Source organism: Canis lupus, chromosome 24, assembly GCF_011100685.1.
Source record: "Canis lupus familiaris isolate Mischka breed German Shepherd chromosome 24, alternate assembly UU_Cfam_GSD_1.0, whole genome shotgun sequence".
In the NCBI taxonomy this organism is placed as follows: domain Eukaryota; kingdom Metazoa; phylum Chordata; class Mammalia; order Carnivora; family Canidae; genus Canis; species Canis lupus.
This window is the reverse complement of record NC_049245.1, coordinates 36,790,891-36,812,298: the sequence shown is the minus strand read 5'-3', so window position 1 is coordinate 36,812,298 and position 21,408 is coordinate 36,790,891. Positions and strand designations below refer to the sequence as shown.

Sequence of the window (21,408 nt, the reverse complement as noted above, 5' to 3'; positions counted from 1 at the left end):
TGTGTGCATGTGTGCACACACACAGCACTGGTGGTGTCACTCACTCATTCACTGTTCCGTGATGGCTAAGAGGCATGAAGGCATTTCCAACCGAAACAGGTCACACTGCAGGCAACCTTCCCACAGAGATCTGCAGACCCTGGGGGTCATCCCAGCCTAGAGGGGACGCTTGGACACTTGAACCACAGGGACGAGGGATGCATCAGGGCGTGTCCTTTTGATGGGAGTGGAGCCACGCGAGCCACCACGTGGCTGTCCCCTCAGGGCCTTGCTCTGACCGCTCGGCTCACCCAGAGGCCCCTCATCATAAATCCACCTTCTTTACGGGCTCAGAGTCAGGCCTTTTATAGCAGCCATCTGTATAAACAAAGTATTTTGGGGTCTAGAGAAAAGTGGTTTCTTCTGTGGGCAAGAAGAACTTAATTGTCTCCTCACCTCCAACTCCCATCCTTACAAAGATCAGGTCTGGGCAAAAGAAACATATCATTTGAGTCCACATCTCTTAAGAAAACACAAACACAGTCAAATTCCACTCCTCCCTGAGGGAGGTGACTGGGTTGGCCACGGGCCCGGCTCTGGAAGGCTCTGGATGTTGAGCTGAGGGGACAGACGTTCATTCTCTGCCTCCAACAAATGACTTTCCCCTGACTTCTAACCTCTGGCCCCCAGCCTCAACCTTTCCTGTTTCCCTGCGCTCTGTCTCCCCATATCTTCTGGACCCATCTGTGAGCCTCCATCTGTCGACACAGGAAGGAAAACAGAGTTCACTGCATAAATATTTAGCCTGAAGATCTTGGAAAGTGTTCTGGGGAGGCTCCTGGCAGCGGGGTTCCAGGCACAGCTCCTCCAACGGCCCCGTCTTGCTCCTGCCTGCTGGCCTCCACACGCCTCTCCCTCAGCCCCATCTAGCCCCACACCGGCAACCAGAGGAAGCTCGTGGGGGGCTTGAGTCCGGCTCCCTCATGATGTCCATCACCCCTCCCAAAGCCACCCCAATGAACATACAATCTAGGTCGAAGTCTAGGTCTAGGCCAGCTCGACCACTGGCCCCCAGCTCCTCATACAGACAATCCAGGCCTGCCGTGTAAAGGTCTGTCCTCGTTCACAGCAGAGGTTAGCATCAGACGCAGCCCCAGAGCTGAGTCTGAAATCTGCTGTTTCCTAGCCGGGTGGCTGTGAGTAAGGCACTTTGGTTCTCCGAACCTCTCATTTCTTCCTTGTAAAATGGGGACGAAGGGGAGACACCTGGGTGGCTCAGTCAGTGAAGCATCTGCCTTTGGCCTCAGGTCATGATCCCGAGGCCCTGGGATTGAGCCCTTTGTGGGGCTCTCTGCTCAGCGAGGAGTCTGCTTCTCCCTCTCCTTCTGTCTCAAGTAAATAAATAAAATCCTTAAATAAAATAAAATGAGGTTAAAGCCAACATTTCTTAACTGGGGGGTGATTTTGCCCCCTGGGAAACATTTGGCAAAGTCCAGAGACATTTTTGGTAGCCATAACTCGGTGGAGAGGTAGGTGGGTGGGGGTAGCAACTGGCATCTAGTGGGCAGAGGCCAGAGGTGTTGCTAACTACCCTGCAGTGCACAGCACAGCCCCACACAACAAAGAATTATCCAGTACAAATGTCAATAGTATTGAGGTCGAGAAACCCTGGATAAGGTGATCCCCACATTGTAGGGTTGCTGTGAGGATCAGGTTCACCGAGCAGCTGATACAGGGTCTGGCCCCTGCTAAACGTCCAATGCATGGCTGTAGACAGACAACCTCTCTGTTGACCTCAGGCCTCTCTCTCCAGCCTCAGACCCTCTCCTAGCATCAGGCCTGGGGCGCCTTTCACAGTGCAGAGGGCACCACCGGCCCCTTGCTTGGATTCCCAGAGCCACTTCCTCACGGACTCAGGGCCTCTGCACCTGTCCCAATGCATCATCTCCACCACACACCCACCCCTGAGAGGCCTAACAACCAGTGTGTTTCGACCGCTAAAAATGTTCTAGATCTACACTGAGCATTTTATGTGCATTATGTCATTCAATTCTTCAAACAACGGGGAGACCAGTACTAAGATTGTCTCCATTTTAGAGGAGGGTAGACTGAGGGCCACGGTCACACAACAAGTAAGTGACAGAGCTGAGAATTGAAACCAGGTTTGGCTGAGTTCCCGATCTTTTCACTGGACCGGGACCCGGCATCTCTGAACTCACTAAAGCACCGTGGGTGAGCTTCAGAGTCACCGCAGGGAGGGGGCTGGTCTGTTGAAACTGAGAACCCATCTAGTGTGGACTCAGGAACCTGCCCTGTGACATCTCCTCTCCACCCCGACGTCGGTGATTCTGACAGTCTACGCACCACACTTGGAAAAAGACTCTCAGATCCTGTTGTTCTTCTTCTTAAAACCATCAATGTTTCCATGTTCCCTCAGAATTCAGTCTAAAGTTCTGGGCCCTCTTTTTCTCATTCACCTGATTTTTTGAGTTTGCGTCCTGCCACTCACCCCTGGAAGTTTGCACATGCTGTAGCCCTGCGTGCCGCCTTCTTCCTCCCTTTGCCTGGGTGGTTCCTACAGGTGCTGGGCTGAGATTTAGGACTTCTGGGTCTTAGCCTCATCCGGCAGCGGGTCACACAGTGTAACTTTGGACGTTTTCACTTTTCCGGGGCCTCTCCTTCTCCACTTGAGCCACGAGGATTTGACTAGATACTGGCTGTGGAAACAGACAGCCAGAGATGGTTCTAGCCACCAAAGCCAGGCGTCACTTGGTTGTGGGTCAGCAGTCTGCTTTCCTGGCAGGTGTTGAGCACTAAGTCATGTTGCTGACAAGTCCCAGCGAAATCTGGCCCCAGCACCTTGGCTGAAGCCACTTTGGCCCAATCAGGGTTTCCCCACCTTATCTCCAACCTACTTGCTCATAATATTTAGACACTTGACCTTAAGTTGAGAAATCTGGTGATTCAGAGAGAAAGCAGCTGTGGCTGGCCCCTGATCCTGGAGCCCTTCGCCCCTAACACAGACACACCCTTCCAGAAAGAGAAACGTACTTTCCCCACCAGCAGCTCTTCATGGAGGAAGGAGGGCACTGAGGCCCAGAGAGGAAAGCCAGCTTCCCTAAAGCCACACAGCCGGCCAGTGGCATGCATGCATTAAATATTTTCTGAGTACCTACTATGTGCAAGTCCCTGTGGCAGGTCACTGGGAAGACAGTGGTGAACAGGACAGAGAGAGGGACCATCCTTGTGGGAATTTTAGCCACTGCCAAAGACTCTCGAGGTATTAGAAGCTAACACATACCAAGCTCTTATCATGTGCTGGTCACCCTTTCAAGTACTTTATGTGATTGCTCTACTTAACCCTCGTTATAGCCCACTGAGGTAGCTGCTGTCATTTGACAGTAAGGAAACGGAGGCACAGTGAGGTTAAGACACGCCCCATAAGCCTTATGTCACGCAGCTAGTGTACTGGGCTAAATGGTGGACCTCCAAGAGCTCAGGCCATAATCTCTGGCACCTGATAACGTTATCGTAAAAGATAAAGTCTTTGTAGATGTGACTAAATTAAGGCTCTGGGGATGAGATTAACCTGGATTATCCAGCTGGGATCTAAATGCCACCATATGGGTTATCGTAAGGTGGAGCGTAGACAGACATCCAGCAGAGCAGGAGGCGATGGGAAGGCAGAGGCAGGGATTGTGGTGACGTGTTAGCAAGCAAAGGGATGCCAGCAGCCGCCAGAAGCTGGAAGGGGCGAGGGATGACTTCCCTGAGAGTCTCTGGAGGGATCACCTTGGTTTCCACCTGGTGAAATTGGTGTTGGCCTCTGTCCTCCAGAGCTGAGACAGAGTAAGATTCTGTTGTCATAAGCCACCAAGTTTGTGGTAATTTCTTACAGCGGCCACAGAAAATGAATACAGCTGATAGATGGCCAACCCGGCGTTTAAACCTTGGCAGCCTCCCAATGTTCAACCTTATAGATGCATGTTATTTCTGCTCCTCTGGCCAGAGTTAGTCTCATGGTCAACCCGGATTCAGATCATGTGGAGTTAAGTCACATTGCAAAGGGTTTGGGTCCAGGTAGAGCTTTAATTAAGGTATCGAGGCAGTGACACTACTTCAGACCCCACCTCCAGCTCAGGAAGTGGGCAGGAGCGCCAGGCCTGGCCAACCTGAGCATCCCATCTGGCTACAGGGATTTGCATCTGACTAAGAAGGCCAGCCTGAGTTGGCCTTGGACTTTCACTAAGATTGCTGACAAAAAGATTCTCCTTTCCCTGGGTTGCTGAACTAGCAAGGTGCCGGGCTGCTAGGATCCACCTTGACGCCACACAGGGAGGGGCTACCTGAGGGTGAAGCCAACACAGAAGAAGAGCTGAGAGACAGAGAGAAACCAATCCTGACAACATCCGTGGAATTCTTGAATCCTGCTGCACCTGAAGCTGTTTTTCCGCAGATCCCTGAAATCAGGCAGGATTCCACCCCTGGACTTTCCCTGCTTGGGCCAAGAAATAATTCTTCTTCTCCTTCTCCTTCTTCCCAGTTTGAGTTGAGTTTCTATCCCTTACAACCAAGGCATGTCAACTATTCTAGACAAATGGCTCTCATACTGAACATTTTGTCAATAAGGTAGAGAGTTTTTCTTTAGGGATCAAGTGATACAGGCCAATAGGAGCATAGGAGTTTCTGAATCTTGTCCCATCACTCAGAATGGGAACACAGTTGATGGAAGCAGAGAAAAGCCAGGCTTTGGAGCACAACACCTGGAGTCTCATGCCACCTCCATTACTTGCAAGCTCCCAACACTGGTTAAGGCAGTCTCAAGTTCTCCTGCTATAGGTGGGCACTTGGTGGGGGTGGATTATGACAATTTGAGGGCCTCAAGCACCTGGGCCTGCTTAGTGTAGAAGGGACACTCACTAAATGGCACTTGGGAACCTCAATTTTTCTCCTTGGAGCTCAGTTTCCCTGTGACTAAGGAGGGTGCAGGCAGATGACATCGTGGAGAGAAGCAAGGGAGGAAAGAAAACTGAACAAGCACACTTGTCCCAGAAGCACCCAAGTGAGACCAGTCTTATCTGAACAAACAGTGGGAATTATTGTCCTGGCTTAAGATTTTGTATTTCTTCCCACATGAAGGTCCATGACAAGATCAGGCCAGGAACATAAGCAGAACTTTTGGTGGCACTTATTATATGCCAGACTCTGGTTACATGTGTCCTGCAAAGGAAATGGAGGCCCAGAGAAATTGAGTGACTTGCCTGAGGTCATATGGTAAGAGGCAGAGCTGGGACTTGAACCCAGGTCATTTGGCTCCATAATATCCCTCACTCCCAATTATTGCACTAGATAGCCTCTAAGGAGGGTATCAAAGGCTATTTTTCTTTGCATACCCAAATTCAAAGTAAGGAAGTTTGCAACCTAGTAGTGTAAGCTCTAGTAGTAGTGGGACCTTAATCTTTGGGTGCACAAAGGAGCATTCCAGTACTTACATGTGGGCTGTTCTCAGGCTGCTTCCAACTCGGACAGATTTTGTTTTGATGCATGAAGTATCTTGCATCTTGAAAAAATAAGCCTCCCCTGGCCCCCAAACCCCCTTCCGGGATCTACTCCTTCCACCTTGTCTGGCTGTCCGTCAAGGTCAGTTGGGTGGTCACATGACCCAAACTCAGCCAATCAGATTCTCTCTTGGGAGCAGAGCCACTAAGGGGAATTAATGCTAAGATGGGGAACAGTTGGGGCCGAAGACCTGGCCCTTTGGTTCAGCCTCCGGCTTCCTGTGGCGGTGACCTGTTACTGTCCTTTCCAAGTCCCAGCTGCTCAACTTCTCCTTCCATTACCCAACTTTCTCCTTTTTCTTTGTTTTTCCTTAAATTAGCCAGGATTGGCTTCTGCTGCTTGGCCCCCAAGGACTCTGCTTGATGCCAGGGTGACAGCTGTTGCTTCTAAGGCTGGTGTGAGGGCCACATCCTATGCACTAGAGTAACTGCAAAGTGTCACCCAAACACGAGGAATTGTTGAGACACTGGCATGTAGATCTTATTAACTTGGGCTTTGAATGTGATTCCGGGTTTTATCCCTTTCTTGCTGTGTGTCCTTGGGCTCCTTACATTCCCCTGTCTTGAGCACCAGATATGGAACAGATCCTCTCATGGCCTATTTTATTCAATCCTCAGAATGGAGAACTTTTTGTGATTGCAAGTGACAGAAACCCAACCCAAATCAGCTTAAGCCAAAAAGAGAATTTAATTATTCCTGTAGTCAGGAGCATGCTAGCTTCAGGCATGGCTGGATCCAGAGGTTCAGATTATACCTAAAGAAATCAATTTTTCCCCATCTCCTGGCTATGCTTCCCTATAAGTTGATTTCATGCTCAGACAGCTCTCTCCAGGAAAAGAATACACATGGCCCCAGTATCCTACCAGCTCAGAAATCCTGATCACCAAAGGAAGGAGCCATCTTCCTTCACCAAAGTGAGGGAAATAGCTATAGATCTCCCTTTATTCCACTTATGTGGTTCTTCTTAAAATTTTTATTAATGGAAGAAGGTTGGAAGGCTGTGATACGTATGCTTAACAGGGTTTATTTATCCAGTGCTTCCAATGCTTTCAGATACTCTTTCATCCTCCCAACCACCCGGTGATGTAGGTTCTATGGCCATCCCCATTTGATACATGGGGAACTGAAGCACAGAGAGGTTAAGAAATTGCCTGAGGCCACACAGCTTTTAAGTGGAGGTGCCAGACTTTGAGTCCACTCAGCCTGGCTCTGGAGCTCAAGCTTTTACACTACAGCACCTCTGTGAAAGCAGAACCATAGACAGTTGGACTAGGTGATGGACTGGGCATCAGAATTTGGAGCTGTGGACTAGAGGCTTGGTTGCATAGCTACCCAAAGGCTTTCTAATTTTTAAGAAAATCAGTGGATTCTTTTTTTTAACGTGAGATCTTATATGAATGTCGAACAGATCTAGGAGCTGATGCCTATGGGAGTGGGGCTGAAGAGTCATTGCATGGCCTGTCTGCCTGCCCCAACTCTCCCTCCTTTCCCAGAGGTTCCAGAAGCCAGAAGCCCCAAGGAATAGTTTGGAAACTATACGATTTCACAATTTCTAAGGCCTTTGTTATGATTAGACATCTTCTCTGAAGGTTCTGGAAAGAAAGTCAACCCCCGACAAGCTTCTGTGTGAGTGTGTAGTTGTGTCACTATCTCAGTTCCCAACTATTTCAGAGCCCAAAGTTGAGAAACCCAGAAATAATTACAATACAAAAATTGAAAAGCATATAGTAGTTTCTAATACACAAAGTACTAAAGTTAACTTTTTAAAATTTTAAAACAATTTTAAAAAATATTATTTCTTGGGCAACCTGGGTGGCTCAGCGGTTTAGTGCCACCTTCAGCCCAGGGCCTGATCCTGGACACCCAGGATTGAGTCCCACGTTGGGCTCCCTGCATGGAGCCTGCTTCTCCCTCTGCCTGTATCTCTGCCTCTATCTGTGTCGCTCATGAATAAATAAATAAAAATTAAAAAAAAGAAAAAATATTATTTCTTTATAAATAGTAGTAGTACTATTAATAGTACTAATAGTACTAGTTCATTGCAAGGGTGCCTGGGTGGCTCAGTCAGTTAAGCATCTGCCTTCAGCTCAGGTCATGATTCCTGGGTCCTGGGATGGATCCCACGTTGGGCTCCCTGCTCAGCAGAGAGTCTGCTTCCCCCTCTGCCCCTCCCTCTGCCCATGCTCTCTCTTTCTCTCTCAAATAAATAAATAAAATCTAAAAACAAAACAAAACAAAACAAAAAAGCGAGAGAGAGATCATATAATATGGTCTAATGTTGGATAGACCTCTTCTCCCCTCACTGGTCCTCTCTTCCAGAGATCTCTTGGGTATTTTTGCTTGATCCCTGGGTGGTGCAGCGGTTTAGCGCCTGCCTTTGGCCCAGGGCGCAATCCTGGAGACCCGGGATCGAATCCCACGTCGGGCTCCCGGTGCATGGAGCCTGCTTCTCCCTCTGCCTGTGTCTCTGCCTCTCTCTCTGTGACTATCATAAAAAAAAAAAAATTGTATTATTAATTTTTAAATTAGCTTGTCTGGTTAAAAAGTTGTACTTTTACTGTGATAACTTTGAACTTCTACATTAATTTAAGGAAAACAGACACTGCTTTAATGATGAAACTCACCATCTAAAATCATGGTATTCCTTTGTTCAAGTATTTGAAATGTATACTAAATACATGTGTCCTTCAGTAGTGATTTCAAGTTTTCTCGATATAGGTCTTAAATATGTTTTGTTAAATTTATTCCTAGGGACACCTGGATGGCTCTGTTGGTTGGGTGTCTGCCTTTGGCTCAGGTCATGATCTCAGGGTTCTGGGATCAAGCTCCAGGTAGGTCTCCCCGCTCAGTGGGGAGCCTGCTTTTCCCTCTGCCTCTGCCCCTCCCTCTGCTCATGTTCTCTCTCTCTCTTTCTCAAGTGAATAAATACAAATTAAAAAAAAAATATTCTCAGTGTATTCAATCTTGATTTTGTTATTTTAAGTGGGAAATTTTCTTTCATTAAAAAAATATTTAATTAATTTATTTATTCATGAGAGACACAGAGAGAGAGGCAGAGGCATAGGCAGAGGGAGAAGCAGGCTCCATGCAGGGAGCCGGATGCGGAACTCAATCCTGGGACGCCAGGATCATGCCCTGGGTCGAAGGCAGGCGCTAAACCGCTGAGCCACCCAGGGACCCCCGGAAATTTTCTTTCAATATATCTTCCACTTGATGATTGTTTGAATATAGAAAGCTACTGATTGATGCATGCTAATTTTGTATCTTGACATCTTACTGCATTATCCTGGGTTTCCTACATATGGGAACAATTCATATGCATCATACTGGCAATTCTACCTTCATCTGCTCAGTTTTTATGCTTCTATAACTCTTTTGCCATCTGATTTGGCTCTGACTGGTGCTTATCTTAAATATCCAGTTCTGTTTTATTTTTATTTATTTATTTTTCCAGTTCTGTTTTAAATTATAGTAGTGAAAAAAATAAAAAATAAAATATAGTAGTGAAAATGGATGTTTTTGTTTTGGTCCTTTGGTGGACATGACTCTAGGATTTCTCCAAACAGCATGATGTACTTAGATGTATTTTATCATGGTAAAGAGGCAAATATATATTTCCATTTTACTGAGTATCCATGGATTCTTATTTATTGAATGCATGTGTATGTGTTTTCATCAAGAATGGATGCTGAACTTTCTCAAATGCCTTTTTAGCATAGAAAGAATCATGACTTTTCTCCTCAGATCTGTTAATATCATAAATTATGTTAGCAGGGGTGCTCAGGTGGCTCATTTGGTTAAGCAGCCAGCTCATGATTTTGGCTCAGGTCATGATCTCAGGCTCCTGGGATCTAGTCCCATGTCCTTCTCTGCACTCAGCACAGTCTGCTTGAGGATTCTCTCTCCCTCACCCACTCTGCCCCTCCTTCATCTCCTGAGTGCACACGCTCTCTCTCATAAATAAATAAATCTGTTAAAAAATTATTAACAGATTTTCCAATATTGAACTAGCTTCACATTCCTAGAGTAAAATCCACTTGGCCGTGATGTGTTATTCTTTTTTTTTTTTTTTTTTAAGTAATCCCTACACCCAATGTGGGCTTGAATTTACGGCTTTGAGACCAAGAGTCACATGCTCCACGGAAGAGCCAGCCAGGAACCAGATGATGTGTTATTCTTTTATTGTGCTTTGGGTTCTATTTGCCAACATGTTATTTAGAATTTTTGCCTGGATAGTTACAAGTGAAAGTTGTTACTCTCTTTGTGCCAGCCAAGGCTTTAATATCAACCTCACACTTCCTGTAAATAATTTCAAAGTTTTCTTTCTTTGCCTATGTTCCAAAACAACTTTAAACACATTAGAATGGTTTACTATTTAAAAGTTTCATAGGATTTCCCTGTGAGGCTACCTAAAGTAGGTTTTTTTGGTGATGCACGTTGCAGATCTTTAACAACCTTCTCTATTTCTCCCACAACCTTTACCATTATCCAGACACAGCAGCAGCATCTGGGAGTATTGAGGGTCTCAGACAAAATCCCAGAACCAGAATCTGAATTTTAATGACATCTTCATGTGGTCTATGTGTTCCTGAGAGAAGTACTTCTTTGGGAATTGGTCTGTTTTTCCTTCTATTCTGAAGCCAAATATGGTAAATTATATTTTCCTGGAGAATTCTTTTTATCCAGATTTTCAATTTTAATTATAGAGAGGAACAAAGTAGACCCTTATGATCCTTTCAATTTTCTCTTTTTCTGTGGCTAATTCTCCCCTTATAGTTTCTTATTATACACACTTGCACTGTCTCCATTTCTTCTGGATTGTGTTAACCAGTGGTTGATCTGTTTCACTGTTGATGCCTTTCTCTGTCATCATCAAAAGGACCAGCTTTGGGGATTTATTTATTAGTCTTCTTTTCCCCCCCTGTTTTACATGGCTACTCATTAAAACAAGGGGGAGAGTGATTGATTTCCATATTTCTGTATTAATTACTTTTGCTTTCCTTCAGTTTGTTTTCTTCTGTAATCCTTTTTCATAAAAATTTTGTTATGTTATTTTATTTTATCTTATTTTATTTTAGAGTAATGTCTATGCCCAGCATGGGGCTTGAACTCAAATCCCAGAGATTGAGAGTTGCATGCTCCACTGACTGAGCCAGCCAGCACCCCCTTAATTCTGTCATTTTGGGAGTTTTGGGGAGAGAGTTAAAAGTCTTTCACTGTAAAGTCTGCATCTTCAAAATTTGTTTTGTTTTTTTGCAGGTACTTCTTCCAATATTTAATAAGTTTGGAGTCTTTCTCTAATGGCTCCCTTTGTGCATATAACATATGATAGCCTGAGTCCCTTATTTCTTTAGACAGTGTCTATTAGTTCCCTTTTATAAGATCCTATAGTTCTTATATAGGATATATAATATAGTTCCTCCTAAAATCTGTACTCAGAACTGGCATGCCATCACTTCTGCACCTCCCACTGGTGAAAGGAGCATTTTCTCTTTCCTTCCTCCTTCTCCCTCCATTCCCTGATTTTAGTCAAGAATTTTTATCATTTACTTTTGTACTTATCATTCGAACCCTTGATGGTCAACTTTGAATTATAGGCTCCAACTCCCAAGTATTGTAAAAGACACTGTTCAGTTTTTTAAAAATATTTTTTAAAGATTTTATTTATTTATTTATTTGTTTATTTATTTATTTATTTATGACAGAGCAAGAGCATGAGTGGGGGCAGGGACAGAGGGAGAGGGAGAAAGAGACTCCCCACTGCACAGGGAGCCCAACTTGGGACTCGATCCCAGGACCCTGGGATCATGACCTGAGCTGAAGCCACATGCTTAACCAGCTGAGCCACCCAGGCGCCCCAACACCATTCATTTTTTGCCCAGTTGTCCAAAGGGTCCTTTATCTTGAATGTATAATACCTCTTAGCACGTGGCTTTCGTGTTGGCCACTTTGGATCATTTTCCCTAGCACAGATTGTGACCTCCTATTGTGTAGATTCAAGCCTTCATTCATTTCAAGTTTTCTTGAATTATATCTTTAAGTGTCTGTTCTGTTCAATCATTCTGTATTTCTTCTTTGTAGGTTCCAGTCCTGCACGCTTTGGTTCTCCACTGTCTTGTCTCCTCTTCCTATCATTTTCTTTCTCCCGCTCTCTTCTATGTCATTTTCTCCCCCCCGCCCCCATTTCCTCATTTCTGTCATCTGTCTTCCGCACAGGATTTTCCACAAGGTCTGTTCTTCGTGTGTCTTCCAAGTCGGTCTTGCTTTCTGTGATCTTATTTCCTTCTATTTCTTTCCTGAGCTCTGCTGGTTCATCATCGTTCGCTTCTTCTGTGGACCATCTTCTTTCTGAGTTCTTGAATTATTTCTGCTTGATTGTTTTCCTTCAGAGAGGTGATTGCTCATTCAGTTTTTATTCATGCCAAAATTATTTGGAGGCAATTTTCATCTTCTCCATGTTAACCTTTTCCATCTGTTGCTAGATTTTAATGTTCTTTTCTGCAGGGTTTATTACAGTATCTTTGGAGCAAGGCTTTTATGTTTATTTTTTAAGGGCTTGCACTTTAAAGGGCTTGCTTTTCCTAGGTCACCTATCTGCCAATTGTTCCCATGGATGTGGGGAAGGATAGTTGCCTGCCTTCCTAACCGAATGGTATCTCCTCTACCACCAGGGAGCCAGACTGCTTCCTGTGAATATCCTCTCTGTAATTCTCTGTTATACTCTGTTTCTCTGAACCAGACCAGATCCAAGAGGGCTTCTGCTGCCAACACTACTCACCCTGGGTCCTACACTCATTTTTTTTTTAAAGATTTATTTATTTATTTATTTATCTATCTATTTATTTATTTATTTATTTTTTGTTTATTTGTTTATTCATGAGAGACACAGGAAGAGAGAGGCAGAGACACAGGCAGAGGGAGCCTGATGTGGGACTCGATCCCGGGACTCCAGGATCACGACCTAAGCCAAAGGCAGCCCCTCAACCACTGAGCCACCCAGGCGCCCCCAGCCTACACTTATTTCTATAAATAAGGAGGATAGCCTTTACCTCAGGGATGAACACTCGCTTTCTGAGATTTGCTACCACTGAACCCACTCACTACATCCTGTGTGGCTTCTGCCCTATTTTAAAGCTGCTTTTGGAAAACTTTACACACACTGTGAAGTTTATGGATTATATCCTTCTACTGATGTTGCTAAAAATGGAGTTTTGTGAGGCTTTTTTTTTTTAACTCTCCTTGACGCTTTGGTATAATTTCAAGATGGAGAAGGAGAAAATATTGCCATATGCAGCCACTTTTCCTACCCCTGTTATCTCACTGGGTCCTCTTCAGCTACTCTGAGACATAACCAAACAGCTAGGATCGCTGTCCCCATTTTCCTACAGGAGGAAGCAGAGACTCTGAGGCTTTCAGGGTGCTGCAGGGCGGCAGGAGGTTCCAGCACTTGGAGTCTGTCCACAGATCGGATCAACACAGGTCTGTTTTCTCCTTGGCCTCCCCGTCAGGCTAGCGCTCAGGCAGGACAGTAAAGAGTGGAGGAGACTGAGGTCCAGTCGCATCAGTTTTTCCACTCCAAAGGGCCAAGGCAGCTGGTTGGGATCCATGGGGCCGCCTGCACTCCTGTCCAGGGGAAACCAAGGGAGGGGAGGTTGCTGTGGTCTCTCTCCCCCAGCAACCATCCCCTCGGGCAGGCAGCCTGGGAAGCAGGACGAGACCACTCCGGGGCATCATATCCCAGTCTAGAACATTCTGGGAAAGCTGCACAGGAGGCTTCCCTGGCTCTCCTGGCTCTGCCTGCCTTCGTCCAGAGAGCTGCAACCCCCCCCCCCCCCCCCCCCGCGGGCTCTCTGCCCACTGCATTCCCTGCATAATCCTGGCTCTCCTGGGGGAGGATGCCTGAGGCTAGCTTGTGGCTGCTGAAAACCTTGTTCATTAGAAAACCTCAAATCTCCTAACCCAAGGATGTGCCCCCATCATAGAGACAATCAGCAGCAAGGCCTGGATGTCAGAAAACATCATTTCCTCCATCCCTCCTCTGCCTCCGATCCAGACATGTTTTTTTTTTTCTCTTTTTTTCCTACGCCTGTACGAAAATGACCAAATACGGAAAGGCTGGCCTTCTTTCCTACTTCCTTCAAAAATCTTGATAAAGAGGCTTACACAGTGCTGGTAAAGAAATACTCAGCAAGTCTGTGCTGAAAGAATTACACTTCATCCATTTTATTAAGTGCTTACTGTATGTATTGGCACACGATCTTTTTGAATCCTCCCATCCACCCTGGGAAGGGGGCCCTGTCATGATCCCCTTGTACAGATGAGAAAACCAGGATTCCAAGCATGAAAAGCAGCCTATTCTGTATGTAACTGATGCAAACGACATCTACCCAAATTGACACAAAAAAGTTCAGAGATAAGGCCTGCATTAGTTGGTTTTTGCTGGTAACAAAAACCTTAGAAGCTCCATGATTTATAATAACAATTCTCCATTTGTCTTACTCCTAAGTCTGGTGAGAAATCTCTGCTTCAGGTTGCAGATTGAATTCAGGTTTCTCTGTGTGTCATGACTAATGGCAGAAGCCAGGAAGGTCAAATGGAAATATATAGTTCCTCTCAAAATCTGTACTCGGAACTGGCACGCCATCACTTCTTCACTTCCCACTGGTGAAAGCATGTCATACGCCCAAGTCCACCATCACTGGTCAGGGAGATACTCTCTGCCCACAGTGGGAGGCACTGCAGACATGTGGTAAAGGCCGTGAATGTCTAGTTCTAATACAGGGAAAGTGTAAGAACTGGACACCATGGTCTCATCTACCACAGGACAGATCCAGGAATGTTAATTAACTGTGGGGCTTAGCAATGACTCCCCTCAGGGTCCCAGGATGGCTGCCACAGCACTGAACCAACCTCCACTGGTCCCACCCACTCACATACTGCAGATGTGTGTTGATAGTGTGACCTGCCCTCCTGGTCATCCAGAACTGAGGGATTTCCTGGGATGTGGTGCTTTCAGAATGAAAACCGGGAAAGTCTGGTCAAACAGAATGAGTTTGATCACCCTGTGTGTGTAGTAGATTATTCTTGAACATTTCTGGGCAATGAGGGGATGACATATGAGTGTGTGTGTGTGTGTGTGTGTGTGTGTGTGTTGCTATTCCTTAGCCCAACACAGCAAATGAATAAATACTCAGTATTACATACTTCGAATTGCAGGGACTATTTGACCACTTCTAATTCCACAGGGCATTTCACTTGGCAGCCTTTCTGCATAGGGCCCCTACCTGCCCTCATGTCAGCCTGGCCTTTACCTCCTGTCTCTCAGGCCTCCTTCTAAAGCCCCATTCTCCAGGGCACCTGGGTGGCTTATTTGGTTAAGCATCTGCCTTCAGCTTGGGTCGTGATCCCGGAGTCCTGGGATCAAGCCCCACGTCATCGGGCTCCCTACTCAGTGGGGAGTCTGCTTCAGCCTCTGGCCTTCTCCCTCCACTCATGCTCTCTTGCTTTCTCTCTCTCTCAAATAAATAAAGTCTTTAAAAATATAAAATAAAACTCCATTCTCCTTCTTTGATTCTACAGAGCACTTGAGTTCCACATCCCAACTCCAGATCTATTTTGCATATCCCCAAATGGCTTAGCCACTGGCCTTTGGCACAGCTAACCTCCAGGGCCAAAATCAGGTGGCAGATGTGTGTTGTTGGACTATGCGGTATTTTATTTTTGTTTTAAATATTTTATTTATTTATTAGTGAGAGACACACAGAGAGAGGCAGAGACATAGGCAGAGGGAGAAGCAGGCTTCCCATGGGGAGCCCGATGCAGGACTCGATCCCAGGACCCCAGGATCACGACCTGAGCCAAAGGCAGATTCTCAAGCACTCAGTCACCCAGGCGCCCTGGCCTCTGAGGTGTTTTAAAATAATGTGAGCTACTCTTTCTGGCTTCTCTTGAATCAAAAGACCTGGCCACACTGAGCACATAGTTGTACATGGCCCATCCATCGTTGGCTGTGCTGAGAAGAGGGAGCTTCCCTTGGGATGGGGCAGTGCTCTCCAGTTTCCACCATCTCCCCCACTCCCTATCACCTTCCTGATATGACAGGTCACTTCATTCATTTATCAGACTTGTTTGGAGACTTGAGTTTGCCACTCTCTCTTTAGTAGCATAAAAATAGTAGAAACTTTGCAGCTTTGGTCTTTTCTTCCCCTTCCTGTCCTCCCCCCTCAACCTGGCCCAGTGTCTGTAAGTGGAAGAATGTATTCTTGCACTGATGGAATTCATGCCTATAGAAGTGCATATAGTCAGCTTGTTGACTGATTTAATTTTTTTCGGTTGTTGTTTTAGATGGCAAATATATTTCCTTACCTCTGCAGCCATGAAAATGTACCTGTCAGGCCTCTGGCATGGAGCCTAATCAACAGACCATGGATTCATCCTAACAGTTGAGTCAAGACCACACTTCCCAGGGGCTGGTCCCAGTTAATCAGTGAGGGAGGCAGGGAGGCAGGGAGGCAGGAGGCAGGCCCATTCCCAGGAGACACAGGGCTCCTCTGGAAGCATAAGGACTTTTTGTCAGCCGTACTGAACTTTCTTAGAAAGCCACTGCAGTCTACAACCACCCTATCTTCTTTTCTCCCTCCTTCCTCCCTCCCTCCCAGCCTCCACTGGCTCCCTCCTCACCTCCTCACTCCCTGCCTCTCATCCCGGCATTTTCCCTAATAAATCTCTTGGATATTTTTTTCCATGTTGGCTCTCTCAGAGGACCTGGACTAACATCCCTTCCCATAACAGGTTTAGATGAACTGAAAGGAAGAAAGAGCTTCCAGGCAGGTAACCAGCACAAATAAAGGTGGGGAGGTAGGAAACCCTAAGGTGTGTTCATACCACATGGGGAAATTAGTCTGTCCTAAGAAGGCTTCAAGTCCTCATGCTATAGCCTATCAAAAGAAGTGCTGTGTGACCTTGCGTAACTTACTGAGTGTCTCTGGGCCTGGTATTTACCACTGGCAAACTGGGAGTACAAATAGTACCCATTTTATAGAGTCTTGTGGGGATTAGACAAGTTAATATGAAAAAGTGTTTTTAATGGTCTAAATTACCAACTAAACTTGGAGCCATAATTACAAAAATACTTAAAACTGGCTTTCTCTGATGGGGCTGGATTTTAACTTCGAAGAAGGCAACACACATAATATTTTCCTTTCCAAATACAATTTGTTTGTAGTCTTTGGGATGCAGACATGAACCAGATCTAGTCCCTGGAAGAGAAAAAACAGGGTTGTGGGTCAGAAAGGGCCGTCCTTTCCCAGCAGAGCCCCCCGTTTTCTGGAGTTGGGTCTTGACATTGTCCTCATGACCCTATTACGGCTAGATAAGAGAGCAGAGGTTGGGCGGGATCAGAGAGTTGCCCAGATGTCTTGTGTCTACTGGACAGTGGACATCTGGACACAAGACTCTTACAGAGGAACATGTGGATGCTTATTACTGGGTGACCGCCCCTGGGAGAGGTAGAGGGAAGAAGGAATTTCCTGAGACTCTATCTGACACAGGGGCTTCACTCCCCAGATGAAGGCTTGGATGCCAGGGTTGAAACCGTACTGGGTGACTCCCTGCCATCACCACTACCAGCAACATGCCCATTATACAGATAAAGTAGTTGAGGCTCAGTAAGCAGAAGTGATTTGCTTAGGGTCGTGCAGCAAGCAAGTGGCAATGTTGGGATTTGAATTCAGCTCTCAAGCCTGGAATGTCCTAGCCCTTCCACCATGAGCCGGAGGGGTGGCCCTTGGGGAAGTTTTCCTTAATCTTTAGTCTTAAAGCCATACCAGCCTTCAGCACAGCCTTGTCAGGCCCCGTGGGTCAGGAGAATTTGGAATCTCTGCTTCTTGCCAGAGCTTGCTTGTGCTGCAAGATGCCACATAGATACCCTATGAAGAGGATACCCTGTTAGCTTAATAAAGCTAGCAAGTCTGACCTGTAATAAAAGTGAAAATAGGGATGCCTGGGTGGCTCAGTGGTCAAGCATCTGCCTTTGGCTCAGGTTGTGATCCTGGAGTCCCAGGATCGAGTCCTGCATCAGGCTCCCCACAGGGAGCCTGCTTCTCCCTCTGCCTATATCTCTGCCTCTCTCTGTGTGTCTCCCATGAATAAATAAATAAAATCTTTTTAAAAAGAGAGAAAATAATAAGATGAAGGGACACATTTGAAAGCTCGCAAGGGCTGGTACTGTGAGAATCACTTTGGATGCATTGACCTCACGGAGTCCTCACCACAGCCACAGCTGGCAGTTTGTCTTAGCTAGAAATGTTTTTGGCTGCATGCAAGAGGAAATCTGACTCATGGTGTCTTCAGCAACACAGATATTTTATTATTTCATAAACGAAAGGCTGGAGTTAGGTGGTTCTTGGGATGGTTATTCTTTAGTTCTGGTTTGGGGTCTGCAATCATCTTCCCGGCCTTTCCTTATAACATCCCACCATCACATCCTCACACAACGGCCGCCAGGGGACAGGAGGCAAATAGGGAGGAAAAATTCTCCTAGAAACCCCAGCAGAGGTCCAGAAGGCACCCACTTGGCTTGTCTGGGGACCAATCCCCAGCAAAGAGGGATATCCCCAGTTGGCTCAGACCAATGGGAAGAAGGCGGGGCCATCTTCCTGAACATGTGCCTAATTCCTTTTTTTTTTTTTTAAAGGCTTTATTTATTTATTTGAGAGAGTGAGAATGAGCAAGGGGAGGGGTGTAGGGAGAGGGAGAAGCAGACTCCCCACTGAACAGAGAGGCCAACGTGGGGCTTGATCTCAGGACCCCAGGATCATAACCCGAGCCGGAGGCAGATGCTCAATGGACTGAGCCAGCCAGGCGCTCTGCATGTGCCTAATTCCTGAACAAAATCAGGTTTCATTAGCAAGGGTAGAGGCCAGGGGACCCAACACGTTGTTCTCTTAAACTGCTTCCCCTGGGTGGGGAGGTGCCCCTGGATTGAGCAGGGAGGAGAGACATGCTTGGGAGTGATTTGGACTGGGGTGCTGCTGGTTTACACTCAAGCCTGGGATGTGTGGTAGAAGAGCTAACATTTATTGAACACCTACTGTGTACCAGGCCCCATGCTGGGTGATTTCATTCTCTCATCATCTATTTTTTTTATTTTTTATTTTTTTTAATTTATGATAGTCACAGAGAGAGAGAGAGAGAGAGGCAGAGACATAGGCAGAGGGAGAAGCAGGCTCCATGCACCGGGAGCCCGACGTGGGATTCGATCCCGGGTCTCCAGGATCGCGCCCTGGGCCAAAGGCAGGTGCCAAACCGCTGCGCCACCCAGGGATCCCCATTCTCTCATCATTTAATTCAGTCCTCAAAACAGATCTGTGGGGAAGGAACCATTCTTCCCATTTTTCAGATGACAAAACAGAGACCAAACACTGATCCCATGTATGGTGAGAGGCTGAACTGGGCTAAGTGCTGACAGCAGTTAACTGTCACTAATGCTCACCTGTGTAGCCGGCACTCCAAGGCGTGTCCCCTGGATTAGGTCATTTACTCACCCCCACTCCACTGATGCAGCACCCTGGCTCAGGCAGAGCAGACTGCTCAGAGTCACACACTTTAGCATCGGCCAAGCTGGGCTGTGAACCCCACTGCCAGAAGGCTGCCCCATGGTGCTCCCCAAATTTGGAGAAAACTCTCCAGGCCTGTTCTGTGGCCTTTTTGGGATTGTTGGCATTGTAGGCAGATAAGCTGGATAAATAAACAAGAGGTTCAGGAAACTCCTTTCGCCTCTTGATGTTCTAAATCCAGAGGACACACGAGGGTCATCCAGCTGCCTTGACAGCCAACATTGAACAGGCAAATAGATGAATCTTTAACATGATAGCAAGAATATTAGGTACTGTCAAGAAAAAAAAAAAAAAAAAACCCGGGGAATCTGGGTGGCTTAGTCACCCAGGACTGAGGAGGACGCTGCAATGGTGGAGACCATAGGCAGAATGTGGGCCTCTCCTACTCCACTCACCATATTCCCCCCTCTGCCCCCACATCACTGTCCCATCCTTGTACCCCCTTCCCCATCCTCATCCCCCTCAGTGCGAGTCTGCTTCTCTCTCTGCTCCTCACCCCTCTCATTCTCTCTCTCAAATGAATAAATAAAATCTAAAAAAAGAGAGAGAAAAACCCAAACAGGTTAAAGCAATAGAGAATGATGGTGTGACCATTTAGACCAGGTGGTCAAGGAAGGCTTCTCTGAGGAGGTGATAGTTGAATAGAGACAGAGGAATGAGGGATGTGATGGAAAGAGCCAGCTGTGCAAGTCTCTGAGAAAAGATAGCTCTAGACAGAGGGAATAAATACCAAGTGCAAAGGCCCGAGGTGGAAGTGAGTTTGGCACACTTGGGGAAGGACAAGAGGTGAATGTGGCTGGAACAGACTTGGGGAGGCAGAGATTGGGGGCTGTGAGGTTAGGGAGGTGAGGGGAGGGAAGGGCAGATCACGCTGGTCCTTCCAGGACCTTGTAAGGACTTGGGGCGGTGCTCTGAGTGAGATGGAGCCATGGGGGATTCTGAGTAGGATTCAGTTACAGGATCTGACTTCATGATTTCAGGGGTGATGAGATTGAACTCAGCATCACCAGATCCCACTCAGCAGGGAGTCCGCTTGGGATTCTCTCTCTCTCTCCCTCTGCCTCATCCTTGAATAAACAAATCTTAAAAAAAAAAAAAAAAGATAAAAGGCACCCATCAGTAAGAAACAGGGAGTTAGAATCAGACCTCCACCCACTGACTCACCACACTCACCTGTGCCAAACACAGTACAGCCCTTTGCAACTTCTTTTCACTGCAAGCTCTCCTTGCTTTCCCACAGTGCCTCTGACCTCTCGGTTCCCAGCTGGCCTCAGAGAGGGTGTGAGTGGGTGGAGGAGCAGGTGGGGGCAGTCTGCGATCCTCCTAGCACCCAGGGGTGCTCACTCTTGCGGAGTCGCGAGACCTGGAGGCTGGCACCCGAGCGCCAGGTAGCGGTGGCAGGGGCCACCGGGTCCCGAGCCCCTGCTCTGCACCCCGGGACAGGTCTGGACGCTCGGCGCCCCTGCTCTGCACCCCGGGACAGGTCTGGACGCTCGGCGCCCCGTCTCTCCCAGCGGCGGAGGGCGCGGTGACGAAGGGCCGGGCCGGGAGCGGCTCCTGCAGCCCCGTTCACTACGGTTACTGAGGGGCTCGGGGACCCGGGCGGCCCCACGTGGCGCGACCGGCCCGGGCCACTCCGGCCGGGGGCGGGGACCGTAGGCAGCTCGGGGGCTCCCCCGCCGCGCTCACCGCGCCCCCGCGTACCCCCGCCCCGGCCTCGGCCCCCGGGTCGCCCGCCTCCCTCCTCCTGCCCCTCCCCCTCCCCGCGTCCCCGCAGTTTCCACCCCCCTTCCTGGCCCCGGGAGGGGCTCCCGAGAGCGCCCCGCCCCCCCGGGACCCCGGCGCCGCCGCGGACCCGCCCCCCGCCGAGGCGGGCCGCCGGGCAGGGAGCAGGGAGGGAGCGAGCGAGCGCCGAGAGGCACCTGGACGCCCGGAGCCGCCGCCGCCCGGCCATGACCTGGGCGCTGCTCCTCGGGCTCCTGGCCGCGCTGCTGCTGCTGCTGCTGCTGAGCCGCCGGCGCACGCGGTGAGTGCCCCCCCCCCCCAACCCCCGCCCCCGGGGCGCCCTCGGCCTGCTCCCCGCGCCTGCCCGCCTCCCCACCCCGGGAGGGCCCGGCCCGGCCGCCGCGGGAGGCGCCGAGCGGGGAGGGGGCGCGGGACGTGGGCCCGGCCGGGGGAGCAGGCCGAGGGCTCCCGGGGCGCAGCGCTCGGCCGCACCTGCGGGGGCGGTCCCGGGAGAGACCCGGGGCTCCGG

The 21,408-nt window shown here is 48.1% G+C and overlaps 1 protein-coding gene and 1 long non-coding RNA gene across 5 annotated transcripts in view; one reads left to right on the top strand and one right to left on the bottom strand.

The window, feature by feature from the left end:
• Positions 1 to 12,736: 12,736 nt before the first annotated feature.
• On the bottom strand, positions 12,737 to 20,849 carry LOC106557720. Of its 4 annotated transcripts, none has more exons than XR_005377950.1 (5): positions 20,328 to 20,849; positions 20,042 to 20,236; positions 17,364 to 17,465; positions 14,472 to 16,796; positions 12,737 to 13,161 (listed from the first exon to the last, which is right to left on the bottom strand). It is a non-coding gene; the product is annotated as an uncharacterized LOC106557720 (long non-coding RNA). The 4 variants fall into 4 exon arrangements; XR_005377951.1 differs by having other exon boundaries at positions 15,904 to 16,796; XR_005377952.1 differs by having other exon boundaries at positions 15,926 to 16,796.
• Positions 20,850 to 21,034: 185 nt separating this feature from the next.
• PTGIS (prostaglandin I2 synthase) overlaps positions 21,035 to 21,408 on the top strand; it is a 40,354-nt gene continuing 39,980 nt past the window's right edge. Inside the window, exon 1 of the mRNA XM_038572570.1 lies at positions 21,035 to 21,180. Within this exon, the coding sequence (XP_038428498.1) occupies positions 21,107 to 21,180 (74 nt within the window). The 5' untranslated portion in view covers positions 21,035 to 21,106. The remainder of the gene's footprint in view (positions 21,181 to 21,408) is intronic.